This window comes from Neoarius graeffei, chromosome 3 (genome assembly GCF_027579695.1).
Source record: "Neoarius graeffei isolate fNeoGra1 chromosome 3, fNeoGra1.pri, whole genome shotgun sequence".
In the NCBI taxonomy this organism is placed as follows: domain Eukaryota; kingdom Metazoa; phylum Chordata; class Actinopteri; order Siluriformes; family Ariidae; genus Neoarius; species Neoarius graeffei.
Window position 1 is genome coordinate 11,926,878 of NC_083571.1, and position 9,777 is coordinate 11,936,654.

Consider the following 9,777-nt stretch of genomic DNA (forward strand, 5'->3'; position numbering starts at 1 on the left):
AAATAGATTTAAACCATGGATAGGATATGGGGTCACACAACAGTGCAAAAGAAATACTGTTTCTGAAGGATTTTAATCATAATATTTCTAAGTATAAAGTTAGAGTGCGGGGACAGGTAACACATGCTATTTTTCAGTGTTTTAGGTAGTTTTTTTTTTTATTAATCCTTACAATTATATATCCTAAATTTGAAATCAGATCAATGTGCAGGACATTCTGCGTAATTTTAGAGTACATTTTTATGTGCATTTATACATAGAATTTTCTAGGGACGGAAATGGCACCGATTCGGTGGAATGGCTCTTATGCACAAAATGCTTAAGTGCTGTGTATATAAACACTCCTGCTGTATATAAAGGCTAGAAAGGATATTAGGACCGCGCGTGCCGGGGTGGTGTGTGTGTGTGTGTGTGAGACACAGAGAGAGAGAGAGAGAGAGAGAGAAAGAGACCCTCTTCCACACGTCGCGTGCGCGCACACACACACGGAGAGCTACACGCGCGCACGCGCCTCGGACCGGGGACCCTTATTCCTCACTCTCACTCCTTTCTTCGCTCCAGAACCTCGTTTTATCTCCAGTGACTTGATGCTGTTAAAATCTTCTACTTGACAACATTGTCTCCCTTTTTTTTTTTCCGCCATGAGCTGCTTGGATGTCATGTACCAAGTGTACGCACCGCCTCAGCCTTACTTCACTCCAACTTACAGCCCGTACCATCATCATCCTCATCCTCACCCTCATCCTCACCACCAGGTACGTTTCACAACTAGTTAGATGCAAGAAATTTCCTGGAGTAGCCTGTGCGCGAGCTTTCCATATGTGGATATAGTATAGTTTGCATGCTGGTGCAATAGAGTAGACAGAAAAGGATAAAAAGTAAATAAAATGACAAATAAAATAATGACAGTGTTTTTTAAAACATGAAACAAAGCAGGCTGTTATGGAGATTTAAAAACAGTGTGGTGTAAACTTGGCAGGGGCTGTCCAGGAATCGAAGAAGGATAGATAGATAGATAGATAGATAGATAGATAGATAGATAGATAGATAGATAGATAGATAGATAGATAGATGTAGTAAAAAACACATCTATGACGCAAAGTTTCCCTTAAAAACTCCACCTTTTGGACATGAGCTGTGCAAGCAAAGTGTTTCTGAAGCTGTCAGAACTAAAAGCTGTCAATACTCCAAATAACCAATATATAAATTAATCTAAACTGCTTATACACCTATAAAATATTTATATACTCCGTATACAGTATACAGTAAAGGTGCTTTCGGTCATATTTTGAGGTATTACACAACACTATTTCAGCAAATTAAACTGTTCACCCTGCACAGATGTGTATATATATATATATATATATATATATATATATATATATATATATATATATGTGTGTATATATATTTTTTTTTTAAATGTAAACCATAATTCATATTAAAATAAAATCATATCAAAATCAGTCGCCTTAAAAAGCAACCTGGAATACACACACGTGCATACTGGTTTCCTTTCCCTGGGAATATTGTGTTGCTTTGGTTTTTAGTCTTCTCACATGAACCACTTAGAGTATTTCTCTGCATGCTGCTGTTTTGTTTTTTTGTTTGTTTTTGCTGTTTAAAGTAAAAATACAGTAACGACGGCTTGGTGAAAGATGAAATAGAGATATACAGTAGGATGTGAAATCAAACCACGTTCCTCGCTCGTAAAGATTTCGCATTTTCTGAAAACCTTTCACATGTGCACACGCGTGCAAATCGTTCAATCTCCGAGAGCTCACGCAACACGCATGCAGCTGGAGTGAACAAATCACGTTTTTTTTTTTTTTTTAGAGAAAGGTTTGTTGGTTTTTTTCAGTGTAACCGTATAATTGTTGTAATGGTTTTAAAGTTATCCTTTTCGAATGTATGAATGAGATCCAGTAGAGGGTTAAAGAATATAGCTAACTCAAAAGCTCGTATCCAAGCCCATATAATAATAATAATAATAATAATTTAAAAAGTCCTTTAAGTGGTAACATTTATCTTGTTTCAGAAATTGGCTTTTTATTCCAAAATGCAAGAAGAACCCGTAAGTGGAGGGAACTCGTTCTCCAGCCATCCTGCACCCTCTATAAAGGAGGAGGACTGCACACCGGAGAAGGAGCAGCCGCCTGAGGCTGAGTATATCAGCTCACGATGTGTCCTCTTCACCTACTTCCAGGGAGACATCAGCTCAGTGGTGGACGAACACTTCAGCCGTGCCCTGAGCCAAACCAGCAGCTACGGCCCTGCGTCAGCCAGCGGCAACAAAACCGCACAAGGGGCCGCGTCCTGGAAAGGTGCGCGATGATGTTCTTGTCGCGAAGTCACTTTGCAACGCTCAGGAATATTCTCGTTGAGTATTTTTTGGGGAAAAAAAAAAGTCAGTGTATGTGAGTGAGCGCTGCATGATAAGAGCTGAAAGCTAAGATGATCCTAGTTGCATGATAATGATTTGAAATCATCAGCTGATGTAGTTTTGTTGAAGGTGATCACGTTATCGTTTTAGATCAACAGAAAACAGAATGAAGAATTGAAGGAGGACAAAAAAATTGTCTTTCTTGAAACATACAACAAAACAAATAAGCACACACTTGGAGCTTGTGAGCTATTGAATTTTTGAACCGAAAGAATTTCTGTTCAACATTTTATGTATGCATCTTCATCATCAACATCATTTTATCTTTATTCTCACAATTGATAATTAAAAATATCATCAAGATCTCATGTTAATGTTTACAATGCATATTTATGTGATATGACATGAAATCTGTCCACCTCACTTTCTCCAGACGGATCATTCCCAATGAGCCAGCGCAGTTTCCCTCCGTCCTTCTGGAACAGCGCGTACCAACCGTCAGTCACGGCGTCTTTAAGCAGTGCTCTGAGCACGTCCCACAGCGACCTGCCCTTCCCTGCTGACCCGTACTCAAGTGCCTCGTTACACAGCCACCTCCACCAGGCGACACCGGAGTCCTGGCACCCGACACACCACCACCACCATCATCCGTACCCACTCGGGGGCTCCATCAGCGCTCAGAGCTCGGCTTATTCTCGGCCCTCGGTGCACGAGGTGTACGGGACGCACTTCGACCCACGCTACAGCTCTCTCCTAGTGCCCTCGGTGCGGTCTCACAGACTGCCCCCAGCCACGGTGCCCGCTCCCGGACCCTCACCTTGTGACATCAGCAAGGGCGATCCAGCCAGCACAGCATGGACCGGTGCTTTCACTGGGACGGGATCCGATATGGGACAGAGTCTCAGCCTGAATGTCGATGCAGGTAAGAAACTATAATTCTCAGCTATAAAATTTTTTAAAAATTTGAATGAGGAATTTCTCACAATGAATATTTAGAGCAAATTTGTGAAATATTTTACATTATTCTACCCACATTCACTGGATATGAGCAATCATGCGCTCTGATTGGCTACTCTACTACTAGGCTCATATATCAGCTCATATACCATGAGTAGAGAAAAGCAAAATGACGGCGTGTGTCGCTGAACCAACCGAGGATGAAATTAAACTCTACTTGAAAACAAAACCCCCAAAAATAGGAAAAAAAGCAACAAAATATGGAATGAAAGTATTTGATGGTAAGAATGTATCTTTAAATTTTCAAGAATTATTATTATAGCATTTTTCACAAATTGCTCATCATTTCGCCGGTTTGTTTACATTCTAAGCGGAAATGATTGTCGGATGTTTTGTAGAAAAGTTTTTATTTATCAAATTTGCAAAACATAAATAAAAATGCTCTGTTTCTCAAAATCCAGTGAATGTGGATAGAATAAAACAGTTATTCCACTCAATCTCATCGTACACGGCTTATAGCCAACTCGGTGCTACGCGCCTCGTCGGCTATCAGCTCATGTACGACTCGATTTTGTGGAATAACTGTTCAATATACTAGAGATATAATCTTTAAGACATTTTAACTTGCTCAAGTATCAAGAACATAATACAGTAAAAGATAGTTCTTTGTTCATAACATTTTAAAGGAACACTTCAGCATTTTTCAACCTAATCTCCATCTGCTGCTTCTGCCAAGAAGAATTTCACCACATTTTACTTTCCCGATCAAACAAGATGGAAAACTGTGTACTCCAAACTCATACATAAGACTGTATAAGTATTAACTCTTTACCCCTTAATGACAACATATGACGACCCCGTGTATATCCCTTAATGACAACATATGACGACCCCGTGTATATCCCATAATGACGACATATGACGCCTTGTCTAAAACCTTGTCAAAACCTTGTCTTTAGACTTTTTTTCTTGTAAATATGTTCTAAGGGTGAACAGTATATACATATACAAGGGTGGCTGTAGCAACTGCTTTAAGGGGTAAAGAGTTAAAATACAAATACAGGAAATATTCTCCTGTTGCACCAAAACAATAAAGGTTTAAGACCAGAGAGGAAGTCAGATTGCATTTTATTTAACTTTCCATCACCAGAGTAAGATAATACAACTAGTTTCTTGCATTGTTTGAAGGTTTTGTTGTATTCCTGCAGCATCGGAGAAACACGACTGCACTGGGAGCACAGATTCTTCCGTCGGAAAAAGGAGTCCCATCTCTAGAAGGACACTTTAGTTATAAATTCTTCACAGTGGTCTTAAAAAAGAAAATAAAATGTCACATATGTGCATGAAACCATGCAGATTTTTGCTTTGCTTGAGATATTATACTTATATGCATAAGAAGAAAATATATACAGTTTATAAAGATTCAACAACAGCTCTTAGACTTACTTTTATTATAAATTTTGGGGAATTTTGTTCATTTTTTTGTATTTTATATATTATTATTATTATTATTATTATTATTATTCCTTTCACCTAATCTTCAGACCCTGCATTCTTTGCGATATGCATCTTGTGATTCATAGACGATTCAAATCCTAAAGAATACATTTAACAGTTATTCCACAAAATCGAGTCGTACATGAGCTGATAGCTGACGAGGCGCGTAGCACCGAGTCGGCTATAAGCCATGTACAACGAGATTGAATTGAATAACTGTTTTATTCTATCCACATTCACTGGATTTTGAGAAACAGAACATTTTTATTTTTATTTTTTGCAAATTCGATAAACAAAAACTTTACACCAAACATCCGACAAAATAATTTCCGCTTAGAATGTAAACAAACTGGTGAAATGACCGGAGCAATTTGTGAAAAACGCTATTATAATAATAATTCTTGAAAAAAAAAGACACATTCTTACCATCAAATACTTTGATATTTTTTATGGTTTTGTTTTCGAGTAGAGTTTTTATTTCATCCTCGGTTGGTTCAGCAAGACGCTCTGCCATTTTGTTTTCTTCTACTCACGGTATATGAGCTGATATCCTAGTAGTAGAGTAGCCAATCAGAGTGTGCGATTGCTTATATGCAGTGAATGTTGATAGAATAAATGCAAATATATTTATATAAAAGAAATATACAGTGCTGTGCAAAAGTCTTAGGCACATGTATGTAAAGAAATGCTGGAGACCAAAAATGGCTTAAAATAATGAAATGAAATGTTTCAACATAAAAATATACTATAAACAGTAATCAGTAAGCCATAATAAATGAAACAAAGTCAATATTTGCTGTGAGACAAAATTCCCTTTGCTTTAAAAATAAATAAGTAAATAAATGTTTTAAATTGTAGTCTCAGGTACAATAAGGAAATGAGCTGTCGGTTTTACTGAGCATCTTACAGAACCAGCCACAGTTCTTGCTTCTTAAATTTGCACCAAAACCCGGTAGCCTTCATTATGCTTTCTTTTTTAATCTGAAAAGTGCTCTCTTATGGAATATGCTGCTCAGATACAAACTTTTTTTTTTCTCTCTCTCTCTCTGTGACATTTAATTTTCTGCTGGAAAAAAAAACGAATGTTTGGAACTCGAAAATATTTTTGTGATGTTTTGACTCGATCATATAGAAGTCATAAAATAAAAATCTATAATAAAATTTGTATGAAAAAAACAACAGGGTGCTTAAGACTTTTGAACAGTACTGTAGATTCAATTCAATTCAACGTTACTGATATGACACTTTAAACAATGAACATTACTCAAAGCGGCTTGAGAGAAATACGGATATGGATTCCGATTGATAATTCCTTTTGTTCCTCACAGACGTTGAAGTATTTGTTTTGAATCCGACATCGAACTTAGACATTGAACTTGTGTTATTTGGCAATCCTTTTCTGAAGAAGTGTGTGAATGTGTTTCTCAGCCTTGCTTTACAGCCTGATTTTCTCACTTTCTTGCTTCACAGCTTGTTTGTTTCCTCTTTTCCTTCTTCACTTTTCTTACCCTCCTTTTTTTTTCTTCTTGTCTTACTTTTTCTCTCAGGTCTGCAAAACCAGGATAAAAGCAAGGACTTGTACTGGTTTTAGTGGCCTGCCTGCCTGCCTGCCTGCCCGCTCCAGCCTCGGCTGATCTCTGTCTTTCTGTGCCTTGCGCTTAGGCCGCTGCAGGCTTGTCTTTTTTTTTTCTTCTTCCCTGTAACAGATTGTGATCTCACTTGCAGCTCGGCGCTACACGCTCTGCAGCGGGGGCATCCTGAGCTGAAATGGCACTGCAGTGGATAAACCCAAAGGCTCTGGCAGCCCCTTTCAGAGCGGAGAGAGAGAGACTCGATGGAGAAACGGCCTTCCAGAAATACATGCTGGTGGTGTGACCGGCAGCTGTTCTCTCCAAAGCGTCCAAGAGAAATAGAAAAGAAGAACAAGCGCTTCATTCTGGGATGCGTGAGAACCGAAACGTCAGACGTGATCATCAGAACGTCCTTCATAACAGGGACCACGGCCAGCGTCAAAGACAGGACAGGGTCTTATTGCAACTTTTTTTTTATTAGAAACGAGAGACTGATGAGAGAGCAGCATTCTTTGTTGTATATTACAGAAGAGACCGGAGGCTATTTGAAGCCACTTGACTCTATCTATATTGCTCTCAACAGCTGTCATCGACAACTGGCTCGAAGCTCAGTGGACACACACAATCGCAGCGTCGTGCTGCGCTGCGCTGCTTCTCAGTCCGGGATTTTTTTTTAAATAAAAAGAGTGTTTTGTTGAACACACCCGCGTGGAAACAAGTGGTTTGTGAGTTAAGGATAAACAAGGGGAAGAGTTGACACATGAGGACGTGCCAGCAAATGGACACACATACACACACACACTGTCTCAGTGTTGCTGTATATACTTCATGTGTCTGAATGTGAAGTCGGCTCTTTGCTGTGAACACACTGCCAAAAACCTGCTGTTCGGATTTCAGTCATCACTGCCTCAGTAGCTACGTTTACATGCAGCCCAAGAATTTCCAAATATAAAAAAAGATTTTATAGATTTCATATCCAAGACCGTGAAGAATGAAACGCAGTTTCATTCCTGCTGTGGACTTGTATAGAGCTAGAATAGCGATAAGGCTCTCGACTCACTGCTTTTAGCCTGATTTGTGCTGTAAAGATTATTATTTGTGCCAGTTTGGCTTTTTATAACATTATATTAAAGTTGCAAAGTCGAGAACGTGAAAAATCTGGGATTTTTTTTATTATTATTATTTTTTAAACTGGACAAAATCCTCATCATCCTGAATCGTGGCTTGTTTCTAGGTAACAACCGAAATACTTGAGCAAACTTGTGATCTCAATCACAAAAGATCAGATTTTCCTCGAATATTATCCTTTCTGTTAGATCACGTGTTCAGACGACGGCCCGATCCTGAAGGTCATACGAATATTTCTTGAAGACTTAGACATCACTCCAGTTGTTGCTGACAATATCATTTGTAATGAAAAATATTGTCGTAAATCAGAAAGGAATACAACATACGAGCATTTTCAGGCCAGATCTCAGCCCTCACTGTACTGTATACTGTACCGTACAGTGTTTAATATAAATCAATGACCATGATTTGAAAAAATCAATACGCAAATCAACGATGACAAATAAACAACACCAAGTTGTTCAGCTTTCATTTTTTAATTCATTTGTTTTTTTTCGAAATTGGATACAGTCCACAAGACTGTGATGATCATTTCCGGCCATAGGCATACAGTCCTGTGCAAAAGTCTTAGGCACATGGAAAGAAATGATGTCAACCAAAAATGGCTTAAAAATAATGAAAGGAAATGTTTTAACATTAAAAAAATACTGTAGACAGTAAGCCATAATAAATCAATATAACAAAGTCAGTATTTGGTGCGAGACGACCCTTTGATTTAAAGAAAAAAAAAGTAGTCTCAGGTACAATGAGTGCAGTTTGATAAGGAAATGAGCTGTAGGTTTTACTGAGCATCTTCCAGAACCAGCCACAGTTCTTCTGAACACTTTGACTGTCACACTCGCTTCTTCATTTTGCACCAAAACCCAGTAGCCTTCATTATGTTTTCTTTTTTAATCTGAAAAGTCGTCTCTTATATAGTATACTGCTCAGATACAAGCTTTTTTTCTGTAACATTTAATTTCATGCTCAAATACGAACATTTGGAACTCTAAAATGTTTTTGTGACTCGATAATGTAGAAGTAATAAAAGAGAAATCGATCACAAAGTTTGTATGAAAAAAAATAGATGGCCGAAGACTTTTGCACACGACTGTATATTGGCATTTATTCTATCCACATTCACTGGATATGAGCAATCGGGCGCTCTGATTGGCTACTTTACGACTAGGATATCAGCTCATATACCGTGAGTAGAGGGGAAGAAATGGCAGATCGTGTTGCTGAACCAACCAAGGACGAAATAAAAACTCAACTCAAAAACAAAACCACAAAAAATACTAAAAAAAAAAAGCAGTAAAATATGGAATGGAAATATTTGATGGTAAGAACGTATCTTGTTTTATTTTTCAAGAATTATTATTATTATTATTATTACAGTATTTTTCACAAATTAATCCTGTCATTTCACCAGTTTGTTTACATTCGAAGCAGAAATGATTTTGTCTGAGGTTTTAGATAAAGTTTTTATTTATCGAATTTTTGAAAAAATAAAAATATAAATGTTTCTCCAAATCCAGTGAATGTGGTAGAATAAAACAGTTATTCCACTCAATCTCATCATACATGGCTTATAGCCAACTCATGTACAAATTGATTTCATGGAATAAGTGTTATATATACAGTGGTGCTTGAAAGTTTGTGAACCCTTTAGAATTTTCTATATTTCTGCATAAATATGACCTAAAACATCATCAGATTTTCACACAAGTCCTAAAAGTAGATAAAGAGAACCCAGTTAAACAAATGAGACAAAAATATTATACTTGGTCATTTATTTATTGAGGAAAATTATCCAATATTACACATCTGTGAGTGCCAAAGTATGTGAACCTTTGCTTTCAGTATCTGGTGTGACCCCCTTGTGCAGCAATAACTGCAACTAAACGTTTGCAGTAACTGTCGATCAGTCCTGCACACCGGCTTGGAGGAATTTTAGCCCGTTCCTCCGTACAGAACAGCTTCAACTCTGGGATGTTGGTGGGTTTCCTCACATGAACTGCTCACTTCAGGTCCTTCCACAACATTTCCATTGGATTAAGGTCAGGACTTTGACTTGGCCATTCCAAAACATTAACTTTATTCTTCTTTAACCATTCTTTGGTAGAACGACTTGTGTGCTTAGGGTCGTTGTCTTGCTGCATGACTCACCTTCTCTTGAGATTCAGTTCATGGACAGATGTCCTGACATTTTCCTTTAGAATTTGCTGGTATAATTCAGAATTCATTGTTCCATCAATGATG

The 9,777-nt window shown here is 37.9% G+C and overlaps 1 protein-coding gene across 1 annotated transcript; it reads left to right on the plus strand.

The window, feature by feature from the left end:
- The first annotated feature begins 553 nt into the window (after positions 1-553).
- On the plus strand, positions 554-6,855 carry vgll2a (vestigial-like family member 2a). The gene is made up of 4 exons (XM_060915807.1): positions 554-755; positions 2,039-2,324; positions 2,817-3,305; positions 6,563-6,855. The coding sequence occupies exons 1-4, from the start codon at positions 642-644 to the stop codon at positions 6,601-6,603; spliced, it is 930 nt and encodes a 309-aa protein (XP_060771790.1). The 5' UTR covers positions 554-641; the 3' UTR covers positions 6,604-6,855.
- Positions 6,856-9,777: the final 2,922 nt, after the last annotated feature.